The sequence below is a fragment of the Serinus canaria genome, chromosome 15 (assembly GCF_022539315.1).
Source record: "Serinus canaria isolate serCan28SL12 chromosome 15, serCan2020, whole genome shotgun sequence".
In the NCBI taxonomy this organism is placed as follows: Eukaryota; Metazoa; Chordata; class Aves; order Passeriformes; family Fringillidae; genus Serinus; species Serinus canaria.
In genome coordinates, this window is record NC_066329.1 from 10,645,239 (window position 1) to 10,660,909 (window position 15,671).

General features: G+C 56.5%; 2 protein-coding genes across 5 annotated transcripts in view; one reads left to right on the plus strand and one right to left on the minus strand.

Annotated features, from left to right (window-relative positions):
* CUX2 (cut like homeobox 2) overlaps positions 1 to 2,492 on the minus strand; it is a 62,799-nt gene extending 60,307 nt beyond the window's left edge. For 2 of the 4 annotated variants that reach the window (XM_050980607.1, XM_050980609.1), the window contains exon 1: positions 2,416 to 2,492. In XM_050980607.1, coding sequence (XP_050836564.1) covers positions 2,416 to 2,478 — 63 coding nt within the window. In that variant the 5' untranslated portion in view covers positions 2,479 to 2,492. Of the gene's footprint in view, positions 1 to 1,608; positions 1,724 to 2,120; positions 2,238 to 2,415 lie in introns of those variants that run through there. The other 2 variants (XM_050980608.1, XM_050980610.1) reach the window with 2 other exon arrangements.
* Positions 2,493 to 11,619: 9,127 nt separating this feature from the next.
* On the plus strand, positions 11,620 to 15,504 carry MYL2 (myosin light chain 2). The gene is made up of 7 exons (XM_009092427.3): positions 11,620 to 11,703; positions 12,546 to 12,635; positions 13,244 to 13,319; positions 14,142 to 14,246; positions 14,936 to 15,011; positions 15,099 to 15,147; positions 15,254 to 15,504. The coding sequence occupies exons 1-7, from the start codon at positions 11,701 to 11,703 to the stop codon at positions 15,350 to 15,352; spliced, it is 498 nt and encodes a 165-aa protein (XP_009090675.1). The 5' UTR covers positions 11,620 to 11,700; the 3' UTR covers positions 15,353 to 15,504.
* The last annotated feature ends 167 nt before the right edge of the window (positions 15,505 to 15,671 follow it).

Below are 15,671 nucleotides of genomic sequence, written 5' to 3' on the forward strand. Positions count from 1 at the left end.
GGCAGAGCCGCCGAAGTTTCTGCCCAACTCCAGCACGCGGAGGGAGCATTTGCATTCCGGGAAATAAACCCAAGAACATTTTATTTGACGAGAACCGAAGGCTCGGAGCCGTGTAGCCAGAGCTCATCTGCATAATGAGATGTGAAGACATTTATAAAAGATGGCTCTAATCGCTCTGGCTCGCCCGTTGTATTTATTACCCCAAATCAGCAGCTCAAAACTCCTGCCCATTTTTTTTTGCCGCTTTAAGGCAGAACGGGTTGGATTAGAGCAGCATCCAGCGCAAGGAGCATCCCATAAATCCACACGGTGCCAACCAGAACGCAATAAACCCCAAGCAAATTAAACCCCAAAAAACCCCACGAAGGTATGAATCCCGCTCTGCCTATCACACACAAGAAAGCTGTAAAAAAATACTGCATTAGTAATGTACACAATAAACCAATCTCATAACCCGGTGAAATACGTCTGGCATTATCTTTGATAGAATTTTATCTCTTCTCATTTCCGCGCCTCTCTGCCGTAAAAGGGCTCAGCGCCGTTTCGATCCGAGAGCTGCCGAGTGGCACATTATCCCTGTGTTTTCCATATGCCCACCATTCATCAGGGCGGCTCAAACTCTGCCATTCCCGGCCAGCCCGAGGCCACCAGAGCTGCTCAGACACATCTATTAAAAAGGAAGGAAGGAAAAAAAAAAAAAAAAAGGAAAAAGCTCTTGGAATAATTATAAATTGATTGCTTGCCTTCCTTTTTTTTTTTTTTTTCCCTTCCCCGTCTTGTTTTCTTCTTTTTTTATTTTTTTATTTTTTCTTAATGGAGGGCATTAGGCCAAGCTGGCACAAGGTCACCTTTCCCAACGCGATCCCGGCGAGGCGGCAGAACTGCTGCCTGGACAGAAGTCAATCCCCACCGCTCCCTCTCCAGCTCCGCACCCAGCCACGGGCACCGGCCAGGCGGAACGGCGGGGAAGGAAGGAAGGAAGGGAGGAAGGAAGGGAGGAAGGAAGGAGAGCCGCCACCTCCCAGCCCACCTCTCCCTCCGGCAAAGTTCGCCCCCGACAGACCCACGGCAAAGTAGCTGCCAATATTTATCCTTAAATAAAGGTTCTGCGCGCACCCAGGAAAAGTCATTAGCGCGATTTAGCGGGGAACGCTTTTGTATCCGAAGCGCTTAGAGCCGTAATCCCTTCCCGGCCACAATGCCAGAACTGAGCAGTCATGGCAAACCCACCGGCCGCGGTACCTGCGGTACTTTTCGGGTCGCGCAGCGCAGATGCAGCACGTAATCTGCTTAAAAGCCAAAATGCATTAAATGCTGGAACTGTTGATCCAGTAACGGAGCCCCATAAATCGCATTTCAATTTGTTTACTCCCCTCTGAAGCACGCTGCATTTTAAACTCCGGAATATCCTACAGGGATAAACCCATTTAATATCCATGGAAATGCGCGTTTCGGTCGTTGTAGCGGCTCCAGGTTGGGTTTCATCCCATTATGTTGGGAGAGCCATTGTGTTAATTACCCACCTCCTATTTAAGGTGCGTATTTAAGGTCACAAACTGTCAGCAGCCCCTGGCAACCTTCCCCCGCGCACGGTAACAAAGGACTTACCGGGAATTTCACAGACCGAGGGTACCACGGTGGGATACGGCGGCCGTGACCTGCCCGGAGCCACAAAGGAGATGCCGCCCCCCCGCCGCATCCATCCCCGGTCCGAGCAGCACCGCCTGGTACCGACCGCCTTCCCGGCGCTCAGGGCTGACCGAGCCCCGGCACCGGCCCCGCACACCGGCCCTGGATAACAATGGGAGGGCGGCGGGGCTCCGGGCAGCCCCGCTCCGCCATCCCCGCATCCATCACCGCAACCGCGCGGCTCTGCCCGCCCCGAGCGCGCCGGGGGACGCGGGGACCGAGCCGCCCCCGCTGCGGGCGGCGCCGGGGACACTTGGCAGCCCGCGGGCACCTGCGGCTCCGCTCGGCGGGCGGGCACCGCCAGAAACTTGGCGGGGCGGCGCGGGGGGCCGCGCTCCCCGCAACTTCATCCCGCGCAACTTCCCTCCCTCCTCTTCCTCCCTCCCTCCCGCCGGGGCGGAGCGGCGGCCGCCCCCCGGCCCTGCTGTCACCTCGGGGGCGGCGGGGCGGGGGCTCCATCGCGGCTCCATCGCCGCTAGCGCTGCTCCATGCTCTGCTCCAGGCTCCCGGGCGGGCGGCGCCGAACAAAGAGCGGCGGCGGCGGCGGGGATCAATTTCTGATACCTATCGATGGGGAAGGGCGGGCGGAGGGAGGGGGGCGGGCGCGGGGGGAGAGGGAGGGAGGGAGGGACGGGGAGAGGGTTGGGGGGGGGAGTGATCCGGGCGGCCGCCCCCATCCCTCCCCTCCCGCCCGCCGCCAGCCCCGCGCCCGCCGCCGCCACCGACCTGGAGCCGGCGGGCATCAAACCGTGTCCGGTATCGACACATCGATCCCACGTCGGCGGCCATCTTGGGGGAGCCCGGTGGAGCGGAGGGGCGCGGAGGGAGCGGAGGGAGCGGGGGCCGCCTGCCTGCCCGCCCGCCTCCACCGGGGGCGGCCCCGCGGGCAGCAGGGATGGGGAACCCTCCCGGACCACCCGTGTCCCCCCCGAGCATCGCCCCCCGCGGCTCCTGGACACCCCCCTAAGGGTATCGGTCTCGGGAAGGGGCGCGAGGTCCCCCCCCCCGGGGGATGGATTTTTTTTATTTCTCGGCCAAATTAAGGTTTTTAGCTGGAAAAATCGCCAGCCGGAAACCGCCGGTTAAACTTTTCCAGGTTTGTTTGGGTTTTTTTCCGCCTAATCTGACCCTTCCCGCACCTTTGACCTGGTGGGAATGGCTACAGCAAACACGCTCCCAGCGTTCCGCAGCCAGAAAACCCCGAATCCACAAATACCCCGAATTCAGGTTGGTTTAGGGCTGTATTTTTAAATTTCTCAATGGCTCTGAAGAATCCAACCAACTTCAGCAGAGGAACAGAGCCCACCCTGCAGAGCCATAGCACTAACAACACCTGTCCCAGAAATTCCCTCTCTGCTTCTCCACCAAAAAAAACCCAAAACCCCACGACTTTACATTTTCTACACCACATTGCCCCACAGCCTGTTGAACTGGCCACACCAATATCCAAGGGGCTTGGAGAATTAATTCCCAATTCCCTGGAGAAGCCTCCCAGCAGAGTTGTGCCATGTTTGTGCTGGAGGGACCCCAGCCCCAGTGGCCGCGGCTCAGTTTTGAGCAGAGAAGGACGGAGCTGCCCCTCGGTTGTATTGCAATAAATAGTTAATTGTTTGTGCTGGGTGTTCGGTAATTTGCACTGTTCACACGATTTGTGTCCTATCACCACATGGTCTTCCCCTTCCCCCCCTCCCCCCCAAGTGTCAGCGTGGTGGTCTCTCCCTATGTGACCCCGCCCCTCGCTCCTCCTCGCTGCTATCCCATTGGCTGTGCTCCTCTAGCTCCGCCCCCCATTTCCCCGGGTTAAAAGTTTCCCGCCATGAGCCAGCGCGCTCTTTCCCACCTTGGAAAAAACCGCGGGACCTCGTTCCCCACGTGGAGAGGAGAGTTCTGCTCTTTTGTCTTTGTCCATGTAAGATCTTGTGCGCTGGGCTTCGTAGCTGGCCGGGTTGGATCCGAACAGCCCAGCCCGCCCAGACACGGTTCTTACAGCTGGTCCCCACGTGGTCGCGTCGCACGACGCTCAGAGGCGGCGCGCAGTAATTCCCGGGTGAATTACGGTAGCTTCTGGGACTTCCCGCTTCCTTGGACTTCTTTGTCCCTTTCTGATCGGCTCGAAGGCAGGAGGGTGGGATCAGTAGCCCGCCTTGCCCAGGACCGATTCTGGATGGGGGATTTCCTTCCACCCTTCCAGCCAACCAAAGTCCCCGGGAGGGGTGAGCCCACCCCGCCACTGCCAAGGGGACCCCGGAGTGATTCCCGGAGGAATCCCCGGAGGGTGGGAGTTATTTCCCGGTGCAGGGTAAGGGTGCAGCCCAGCTGGAGGGCTCTGTGTGTGCAGGGCTCTTTCTGGGTCCCAAGTTGGTGCAGCACGCTCTGCTGCGGCTGAAGGGCAGAGCCGGGGCCCTGGGGGCCGGCGAGAGGAAGAAGAAGATGAAAGACAGGCCCAGATCCTGGAGCAGATGGGGAGCAGCAAGAAGCAGCAGGAGGAGGAGGAGGAGAAGAAGTGTAGGCTGGACAGGAGGACCCCGGCACAGGCGACCTAGGAGAAGATGCAGGAGAAGCGGCAAATGGAGCAGATCCTGAAGAAAGCATCAAAAAACCCACAAGCAGCGAGTGGAGGAGTTCAGCAGGCACTTGGATACTCTGACTGAGCACTAAAACATCCCCAAAGTCAGCTGGACTAAATGACCAGGCTGCTTTTCATGGCTCTGGAGCTGGAGTTGTGTTTTGTTTGTATCAAGCCATGTCAATTTGTCTTTTCTCCATTTTGTCTAATAAATCTTCTGAGCTTTTATGACTTTATACTCTCTTATTTGATAGACTTGTTTTTTAAAACCAAACATGCAGCAATGTCTCCTCTGGCCTGAGGGGGATGGTGGATCCCTGTGCTCCCAGAAGGGCTGGAGGGAGATGGGCAGCATGGACACCAGCAAACCCAGCAGTGCTCCTGCAGAGGTCACTTGTAGTCTTTCACTGTTCCTTGCTGCAGCAAATCTTGCACTGCTGGAGCCTCTCTCTGCACAAAGCTGGGGAGGAAGCAGCCCCTCACTGCCCAGGTATCACCCTGCTGCTGGTCCCTGTGTTTTGCAGTGCTCTTAGGATTCCACCAAAAAGCAGAGTTTGAGTTCAGAAGACACTGAAGAAAAGGGACGCTCTTCAAACTGCACCCTGCCCTGCAGGTGCTCCCGATTCTGACAGGGACAGGTGTGCTCTTGGGCCAGGAGAATTGTCCAAAAGGGTGAGGCAGACACACAAAGTGACCTTGGCCCCACTCTGTAGCACAAACAGCCAGGAAATGATCTTGTTCTTCTCATCTCTTCCACTCAGAGAAACTCAGAGCAGCTCACAATCCCACAATTGCAAAACGCCTCAGGCAGAAGAACAAGCGAACAGAAAATCAAAGTTCAAAGAAAGATTTGCAGGAGCTGAGGCAGTTTGTGTGAGAGAGGGCCTGGGTGCTCCTGTGAGCCCTGCACCAGCATCTTCCCCACCTTCAGAGCTGGCTGGAAAAGGGGCACATCCTGCCTATGGTCCTGCAGCCAACACATTGCCTGGAACTGGGGAGCCCCAGGTGAAAATGCTGAGAGAGCTGAAATCCCAACCCTGGTGGCATTAACAGCAAATTCCACAGATGCTCTGAGACCCCAAACATGAGAGTCCAGGTGCTGCTCCTGCTTGGGGGCACACAGGTCAAAGCCTCCAACTTTGTTCTGGCTCCCCAAGTGCTATAAATAGATCCCCTTGTCCCCCAAATCATAAAAATCAGGGAGTGGAAACTGCTTGGAGTCCTTGAGATTTGTAATGAGATTGGGGCTGCTGGTGGTGCCAGGAAGCTGCTTCACCTTAATGGGGCTGTAATTAGCTGGGGGTGGGAGCAGAGGTCCTGCAAGGGGAGATTCCAGGTGGGAATTCATTTCCATACCTCCCTCAGGGCCACGGGGAGGTTTGCTCATGGATGGGTCAGTGAGCCCAGGTGGGATGAGTGGGCACAGCTGGTTCCTCCCCATGCCAGCATCAGGGATTGCCCAGTCTGTTCATGGTCCAGGTGCTCCTGGGATCTGCTGTTGGACACCACCAGGACAGGTCCCAGGCAGGGATCTTCTCCTTGCACCCACAAAGCTGATCTCCCCCCCATAAATCACTGCCCTACTCTGCTGCCCAGGGAACGCAGGAGCCTGCTCATAAATCAGGAATAAAACTAACTTGGCATCTTTGGTGAGCAAATTAAATTGTGGGCTTTGGAGGAATGTTTCTGTTTGGCCAAATCACTAATAAATCAATGGGAGCAGTAAGGAAGAGAGAGGGACTGCACCCTGTGCCACCTGGAGGGACGGAGAGCTGAGGGATGGCACAAACCAGCCGTGTACCCCATGTCCCCTTGGGTGCTGCCCCGTGGCCCTGGAGCACCCTGGGGAGAGCAGGGGGACCCCAGTGCTGCCACCCCCCTGCACAGAGGGCTCACCCCCCCCCCCGTCCGGGGAGAGCTGTGAGGCACAGGTTAATAAATCAGTTTGTCTGCAGCCCCGTTTGCTTTGTGTGCCTGACAATAGCCCGTTGTAAATGGCAGCCCCTTGCCTCCTCTCCTGAAAGGCTTTTAATTAAAATACGGAAGGGGCTTTTCTGTGTACTTAAAAAAAAAAAAAAAAAAGAAGAAGAAAAAAGAAAGAAAAAAAGGGGAAAAAATGGATTTCAGCACACTCCCATTCCAGGCATTAATTTATTCCTGCCTTGCTGCCTGTCTGTGATCCACGTAACTCCTTTGTGCAGTGAGCTGGCCCCATGAGGCAGCTGAAGGGAGATGCTGGCAGAGAGAGCTGCTGGTGGTGAACCAGGCTGGTGGTGACCAGTGCTGATGGTGACCCAGTGCTGACTGGGAGCTTGCTCGGTCGCCTTGTCCCAAGGATGGGCAGAGGGACACCAGGATCCTCACCTGGGACAGCAGTGCTGTTGGAAAAGCAGGGATGTGTGAGACCCTGGGGCTGCCCAGGAGCTCAGGCCCAGCTGCAGCCCTGGGCACATCCCTCGTGGACACCCCTCTGTCCCCATCCCTGCAGCCCCTCCCAGCTGTCCCCAGCAGGTTTGGTCTTGGGGTTCCAGAAGCTCTGGCAGAGGTCATGCTGCCCTCCCTGTGCCCCCACTGCCTGGGTTTTGTCTTCTCCAGTGGGGAAAGCCAGGGCCATCCCAGGGCTTCTGCCAGCTCAGGGAGGCAGGATTCTCCACAGCACTGAGGTACAAGTGAGGTCCCTTCCCACCCAAACCATTCCCTGGTTCTGTGGCAGCACAGAAGGTCATTACCACACGTGGTGGAGTTTCACGGCCATGGCGCCTCTCCCTGCAGCCCTTCTTTCCCTCCCTTTGCTCCTCTTCTTACCTCTCCTCTCAGCTTCTTTCCCTCCTGCTGCTCTCCCTGCCCTCTCCCCCCATCCATTTTCCATCCCTTTTCCTCCTTCCCTTTTCCCCATCCCTTTCCCCGCATCCATTTTCCCCAATCTTTTTCCCCCCCATCAGTTTTCTCCTATCCCTTTCCCAATCCCTTTCCCAATCCTTTTCCCCATCCCTTTCCCAATCCCTTTCCCCATCCCTTTCCCATCCCTTTCCCATCCCTTTCCAATCCCTTTCCCAATCCCTTTCCCCATCCCTTTCCCAATCCCTTTTCCCCATCCCTTTTCCCCATCCCTTTTCCCCCAATCCCTTTCCCCAATCCCTTTCCCAATCCCTTTCCCCATCCCTTTCCCCAATCCCTTTTCCCCAATCCCTTTCCCAATCCCTTTTCCCAATCCCTCTCCTCTCCCCCTCCCGTCGGGACCGGGCAGCGTCCGCACAGCGCCCGCTACAACGTCGCCACCTGGCGGTCATTGCGGGAGCTGCAGCGCTTCCCCGCCGTCCGGGTCGGGGACACGGGGGGACACGGTGGGACACGACCGGTCACTGTGAGGGGACGCAAAGGGACAAGGGAGGCACAGGAGTGCAGGGTGAGGCACCTCGGGGGGGGTGACAGCACCCCTTGGCTCCCCAGGACCTCGCTGAGCTGTGCCCGGCCTCAGCCCTCGCTGCCCCCCGGGTGCCCCAGGATGAGCGGGGAAGGTGCCCGGGCTCCTCCACCGGCCGCATTTCTGCCTCGGCTACTTATTGCACGCACATTTCCACTACAATTAGCACGTGCTCTTTAATTAATTTTCCTCTTTTATTGCTTCTCCCAAATTATCTCAGCCCCGGCGCCGTTGGAGCGCTCACGGCGGATAACGCTGCTATTTTTATGGCTTTCCTGTCAATGCTGCGACTCGGGAGGCAGGGACGGCCACCTCCCCCCGGGGCCGCATCCTGTTCTGGGGGCAGGACACAGCCCCGGGACAGGCCAGAGCTCAGGAATTGTCTGTCCTTGTCCCCATGCTCGGGCCAGCCACTCCCCGGCTCTGTCAGGCAGGTGGCAGCTCTTGCCCAAATTCCTGAGCTGGGCAAACCCTCCCGGCCATAACCGCGGTGCTGTAACTCCCCAAGGGAAAACGGAGCTGAGTCAGGCAAAGCTGCATCATCAAATCTGCCCGGAATAAGCTGCTACACATGGAAATCTTCTGAACACCGAGGGGAGAGGGGTAAAACCCTCTGAGAGCTCCTGAGTATGCTGCCGGTAGAAAGGAGCTGTGGGGGAATGTGGTGGGCAAGGGAAGGATGTCCCCAAAACTTCACACAACTGGAACTGAGCTGCAGGGGTGTGATGGAGGGCACAGAAACCAGTCTGTGCCAGAGGAGATGAATTTCAGCCAGCACCAGGGCCCATGGGTCACTCCCACACTCCCCAATTCCAGCATCAGGGATGGGGTGACCACCTCTGGCAGTTTCCAACTGCAGCTCCCAGCAGGAATCTATCTTTCTACCTTTAACATGCTTTCCCCCTTTAAAATAATCATTACCAATAAACAAATATAGCAGCCAGTTGTACATAAGCATCAAATTAAGCAGGTACGTGCATTTGTTATATTTGATATAGCCTTGTTAACTGGAAATTCCCAGGTTTGGAATATGTATTGATTTCAGCAAACATATATTACTTTACTGTAAGTACCCACAGCCATTGTAGTTAATATACAACAGTTTAATTTAAAATGCATTAGTTTAATAAAAATGCATAAAACAGAAGGGAATTGCATTAGCTTCAATAAAAAAGAATTCAATTTCATAAATATTATCCAGTGTTAAAATGCATTGATTTCCTGGGAAAATGTATTGGTCAGAGGTAATTTACATTGGTTTGGATGGGAGCGTCCCGGGGTGTATACATATGTATTAGTTTAGTCAAATGTGTCTGAGCACAGAAAAAAACACCGGCTGGAGCAGAGGATATTCATAAGGAACCGGTGTGGAGCGAGTTGGCTCTGGAGCATGCCGGCTCTCTGAGGGGGCTGTGCCTGGGGCTGGACACCCCCAGGCCGGTTCAGAGAGTGCTCAGGCCCGGGGGTACCGGGGTTCTGCCGGGATCCCCGGGACACGGAGCCGTTATCAGCCCCGGGCAGGCCTGGGCTGGGGCCGGGGCCGCGTCTGGCTCAGGCAGAGCACGCGCCCGGCACAGAGCAGGGGTTAATCAAATCCTTTTGACTCCGTTTTTTATCGAGCTCAAGAGGGGCTGGCCTATTAATTAGAAAGGCTTTTTCATGTAAAACACAGGCTCTTTTGCAGATAAGAAGGGACGATGCTTGATTCTGCCGTGGCACAGATCCGTGTGTTATTCCTTGACATCCATTCACAGGCTGCAGCCACTTCCCACAGCTCTTTTGTTCACTACAGGGCTCCAGAGGCAGGTTTGTGCATACAGACATATTTAAAGCACTCAGGTTTTCCTGGAGGCCAACAAGCCCCCCAATATCCAGAGGAGGAGAAGGATGTGATGTGCCTGGAGGCGCTTCCATCTGCAGGCTGGACCAGGGTCCTCAGGGGAGAGCAGGATCTGGCCCGTGCAGCAGAGAGGATTTCAGCTGACAGCAAGAAGTGAGCAGTGAAGCAGATGCAACGTCTTACAAAGGACAGCAGAAACCCTGGCAGCCATCTGCACCCCATGCCCATCCCGGATTTCTGTGCCACCCTCTGCACCCCGACCCTCCAGAGACCCCGGGCAACACCGGGGAGAGACACAGGTCTGGTTTCTTTCAGGTTGGGTGGGCAAAAATTGTTATTCCTGAAAAAATAACATACTGGGAGATCTCCACAGCCCCAGGGTTTCCTGCTGTGCCATGCCCCAGCACGGACACGGAGCCGGGGATGGGGACAGGCAGAGCCCGGATGGCGCCGGTGGCTCCATGGCCAGTCCTGTGAAACCACCACACATCACTTCCCTGATGCTTATGGATTTTTCCTTAATGCCACAAATTAAGGTAATTGGGCTCGGCTGGACGATGAATCCAACTGAACTTGGCAGGATGAGGGAGCGTCCGTGCCGAGATTGATCCCGCTCATCCCCGGCTGTGCCCGGGGCTGGTCCTGGCCCCAGCTCTGCCCCCGCGGCTCTTTCTCCTGCCCTCTTTGCTCACACAGAACTCAAAACACATCCTGAAATCCCTTCCCTGAGCTGCAGCTCCATCCAGACGAGATGGTCATTCCCGGATCAGAAGATTTTCTCCTCCGCAAGCACTTTTACCTACACACTTCCCCACTGAAATCTCCTGAAATTGCCTACTGAAATCCCCCCCGGAATGCCATCCTCGCTGGCACGGCCGTGGCAGCCGGGCGGCGAGTGCCAGGGATTAAACACGATATTTGTGACCTCCGGGAGAACAAGGGCAGCGTCTGGGCAGAGCCCGGAGTTCCAGGGCTCTGGTTTCACAATCCCTTTTGTTCCCAGCCCTCCCCGCTCGCCTACCACCCTCCTCGGCATGCGGAGGGGACAATGCCGGGCAGCGAGGCCACCGGCTCATGGCCATGGCACGGCAGAGCTTGGGGGGGGGGCTGGTGGGCATCCTGGGGCTGGCAGCACCATTCCCACCCCGGCATGAATCCTCCTCCAGCCTCATCCCGGCAAGGCGAGAAGGAGGGGGAATAAAATGAAGGGGTTGAAGACAAAAGGGAACCGCCCGGTCCCGCCACAAGTCCTGATTCACACGAACAGCAGAGAGAGAGGTTTCGTGGGATTGCTGCCCGTGGGTTCCTTGGCTCTTGCTGCAGGAATGCCGAGCCACAGCCCGGGCAGGGTGAGCGTCATCCCCGCAGGATGTGTCCCCGGGACAGAGCCCGGAATCGGGAGAGTTAAATGTGCGTGTCCCACGGGGACCAGGGCGAGCAAATGCTTGGCTTAAGTGGGTGACAGGTGCCTCAGTGGGGGTGACACATGAGAGAGGAGTTCTTCGTGCCCGCCCGGCGCTGCCGCAGCTCAGCATCCGCCTCCGGCCCCGCCGCAGCGCTCCGGGATGGGGCTGCAGCTCCGGGGATGTCCCCGCTCGGCCACACGCTGGGTGACCAGGCAGCTGCTCCTGCTCCGGGAGCATCCCAAGGGAGGCGACCCACGGCCGAGCAGTTCCCGGCTGTGCCATGCCAACGCTGCCATGGGGCTCCCAAAACCGCCTGGAAGCACCGAGGAGAAACACCCGTGTCCCAAAGCTCGGGGGATTCTAGCGGAGGGTCCCCTGGGGCCAAGCCCTCCCTGCGTGTCCCAGCCGAGGGGACAAGCCCGGCGCCAGCCCGAGTGACAAAGGCAGGTGGGATTGTTCCCGAGCAGTCCCGGGTCAGCATCCCCGGTGTGGGAGCTGGGGGCCACCCGGCACTTCGTTAACCTTGAAACCCTCCCGGGCTCTCATGTCACGTCAGCCGGTGACAACAACAAGCTGCCATTCCAGATTAGAGAGAGAGGGACAGAGAAAGGCAGAGACAACAGGGCTGGGGGAGGCCAAATTACCTATTACAGCCAAAAGTGGGCATGGGGCTATTTTTAACCCCGAGGGGGGTGTATTTATTGTTCCGGCCGGGGGGAGTGAGGGAGTGCCTCTGGGACATCCCTCGCGGTGACATCGGCAGCTGAGCAAAGCCATGGTGAGTACTGAGAGCCCAAGAGAGAAAATTAATTTAATTTTTCACCAGAAAAGCTTTAATGGGCCAGGGGCAAAGGAGGCAACAAGGAGTTGAGGGCCAAGGGTCTTGTCTGCCTTGGAAAGGGGTCGAGAAAACTGGGGAGCATCTGGGTGGATCAGCAGCATCTCACAGGGAACAGAGAGGTGTCTCCCATGCTAGCAGAGGTTTCAAATGAGGGCAGATGGCTTTAGGATTCAAATGCAATTTTTCTCTTTTCCCTTCCTTCGTGCAGTGAGAGGAAGGGCTGGTTTGTGCCCCACAAATCCTCCTCCTGAGAGACCCCCAAGAGAAGAAACAGCTGCAGGAGCAGGCACTGGAATGAGGGATAATGGGCTGGGTGGGACAGTGAGGGGCTCTTCAGTCCTCTTTAAAACACACATTGACCCATTTCTGACTGTTTCAAGCCTCAGTGCAGGAGGAGGCAGATTTTTAATTAAGCCATATTTTAATATCTGACTACAGCCCTCATGTGCAACCTCAGCAGTGCTCCCAAAACCAGGGTTCCAACGGGGATATCTCACCCCAGAGCTGACCCTTTTACCTGCCAGTGGGAGAAGTGATTTCACTCCTCATCTTTCCTTGCACCTATTTGGCTAAATTCACCAGGAACTGAAATTTAAGTAGGAATTTAATGCCCCTCAGTATCCCAGAGCTGCAGGGAGAAACTACCAAGCCTCCAGTGAAGAGAGCCCCAGCCCAGAGCTCCCACCAAGGAGTCACGAGTAAGAACAGGGCACTTCTACCCTTTTATTTCGCCCCATAAAAGGCCAGTGAGCTAATGGTGCATACCTGGATTCCTGCAGGCACCCAAGAAAGCCAAGAAGAGGGTTGAGGGTGCCAATTCCAATGTCTTCTCCATGTTTGAGCAGGCCCAGATCCAGGAATTCAAAGAGGTAGGTGGGTTTGGTGGGAAGGTCTGAGGGTCCTGGATGTGATGTGACCTTCAGCTCTCTCCCTGGTGCTCTCCAGTGACAGCTGGCTCACACCAGGAGGCGGCAGGATCGGTTTTGGGTCGTTTTATTTTAAAAGTGAGAATAACAACTCAGTGACACCGTTAAATCTGGCAAAGCCTCCGAGCTTCCCAGGAGGCAGATTCCCCCAGAGGATCAGCACATCCGAGGGAGCTGGAGCACATCTCCCAGCTCCTGCCACCTGCCTGGCCAGGAGCTCTCACCCCCTGCACGGCAGGCACAGTCCTGTGCAGATCCCAGTTCCAGGGATAACTGGCCCCAGCTGGAGGAGCTGATGGCCCAGGCAGGCCTCTCTGCCTGGTGCATACTGGGGTGAGAGGGATTTGGCCAAGGAAAGGGTTTGTACAGCTTTGGGGTTTGGGTTGCCATCGCCACAAGGTGAAGGACTGTGTGGGATTGAACCCTGGGGAGGTTCAAAATGCCCTTATCCCATCCAAGCTAAAGGGAGAAGGAGAAAGGTGCTAAAGCCTTTGCAAAGGCTGACAATTCTCCCTTTCCCTGTGCTCCCTGCCCTGCTCCTGTGCTTCCAGGCCTTCACCATCATGGATCAGAACCGGGACGGCTTCATCGACAAGGCAGACCTGAGAGACACCTTTGCTGCCCTCGGTGAGCCCAGCTTTAGCAGCCTCCCCTCCCCAACTTTGCCAACATCAGACCTGTTAATTGAGAAACAAGGCAGGCTGGGGCATTTAACCAAGCCCCTGTCGTTCACCAGATCTCCCATTTTCCCAAAAACCTCCTGATCCAAACCCAAGGCTGCCAGCCTGGGAGATCCCTGGCGGGTGACCCGGAGCAGCTCCCACAGCAGCACTGGTTTATCCCCTTGGCACTGGAGGCAGCTCCTGGATTACACAGCCAAGCACTCCCTGCCTTTCCCGTGCTTGGGAGCACCTGGCTGTGCCCATCCCACGGCATCCCAGGGCGTGTGGGCATTAAGGGGATTTGGGGGATTTGTGGGAGGCTGTGACACTGCGAGCTTGGCTCTGACATCGGATGTCAGCATGAATCAGCAATGGAGTTCCAAGGACAGCCCAGCCTCTGGAAAAAGGATGGAGGTGTTCAATCCTGTTTGCTTTTGGTGCTGAGGGACAGGGAGAACCCTAGTGCTGGTGGTCTTGGCCCAAAACACATTCCAAGAAGGGCTAAAAGAGGCTGATCCATGGGGCAGTGAGGCAAGGAAGCAGCACAGCTCAGTCCTTTCATCCTTCTTTTCTGTGACCCTGGAGCCTGAGAAGCCAGAGCTGGAGATGATTCTCCCATCTCACTGTTGCTACATCCATTCCTTGTCAGAGGTGGCTGCCCAGGAACGTGCTACTTCCCTCCAGTAGGGGAAAATCCCCAGGGAAGGGTTCTGTGGTGCATATTTTTAGCCCCCAACATGCAGAGCAGGACTCAGATCCATGACTGACCCATAGCTGCTCTCCCCAGGGCGCCTGAATGTGAAGAACGAGGAGATCGACGAGATGATAAAGGAGGCACCGGGCCCGATCAACTTCACCGTGTTCCTCACCATGTTTGGGGAGAAGCTCAAGGGTGAGAGGGCACCTGGGGAGCTGGGAGTGCTCAGTGGTGCTCAGTGGCATTCCCATGCCCCAAAGCCCTGCTGATTGCAATACCAAACACCCCTAGGTCCAGAGATCCAGATCTTATCCCACCACTCCCCAAACTGTTGGGGGGTATGAGATGGTTTCCATGCCTCAGTTTCCCCAGCCATTTACAAAACCCAAATGGCTGTGCTGCTGCTGCTGCTGCTGTCCCATGGGAAGAGGGGACAGCTCTTGCAGCACCTCTCAGCCTGCTGACACCAGCAGTGCCAACAGTGGCCCCCCTGCCTGCAGCCAGACTCTGACCCATCATTCCCATCTGGCTGTACCCTGAATCACGTACTTAACCCAAGGAATGCAGCCTCCTGCCGATCTCCAAGAGGCTGCAGGGCCCCAAGGGCTGTGCCTGGAGCTCTATAAATACGCTCCAAAGATTAGATAAATGCCGGATGCCGGAGCGGTGGCGACACCGCCTGCTCTGTGTTCACAGCACCACCCTACATGCTCCTCTACATGCCACCAACTTCACTCGAGTCTCCAGCTGCAGGGTCAGCATTCCTGCAGGGGCCCCACTTTCCAGTCTGCACCCCATTTTGCCCCCAAGGCTGGGAGAAGCAGGAGATTGCCATTGGTTTCCTACTTTACCATCTCCAATGGCCGTGGCTTTGTCACCCACAGGTGCCGACCCAGAGGAGACAATCCTGAATGCATTCAAGGTGTTTGATCCAGAGGGGAAAGGCCTGAAATCTGCCTAGTGAGTGCAGGGGTACCTGGGGCAGGGAGGAATGGGGGTGTCCCCGTGAGGACCTGCCCAGTGCTCACCACGCTCTCTTGTTTGCAGCATCAAAGAAATGCTGATGACGCAGGGGGAGAGGTTTTCCCAGGAAGAGGTATGATCTCCTTCCCACCTTCTGCCAGCCTCCCTCTATCCCAACAGACCCCATCCCTCCTCCCAGCCCTCCCATGCCACCTTTTGTCACTGCTCTTCCCTGGCAGATCGATCAGATGTTCGCTGCCTTCCCTCCGGACATGTCTGGCAACCTGGACTACAAGAACCTGGTCCATGTCATTACTCATGGTGAAGAGAAGGACTAGCCCAGGCTCAGGGCTGGGGCTGGCACTGCAAGATCACCTCTCCCTAGGTCACACGGGGGTTCCCTTTCCTCTTCCCCTGGAGAGGCATGTGCCTGGGAATTTGGCACGGGAATGGCATTCACATTAAAAGGCCTTTGGCAAGAGGAAACCCAGCTGCTGGTGTGAGCAGTGCTTGGGCTTGTGTGGTGTGCCTGTGCCCCGTGGGAGCCCTCAGATTCTTCCAGACCCTGCTGGCCCCAGCATCCCAGAGCCACTGCATGTCTCTCTCATGTGTCCTCCAGTCCCTCTGCCTCCCACTCCAACTCCCAGCCCCAAACCA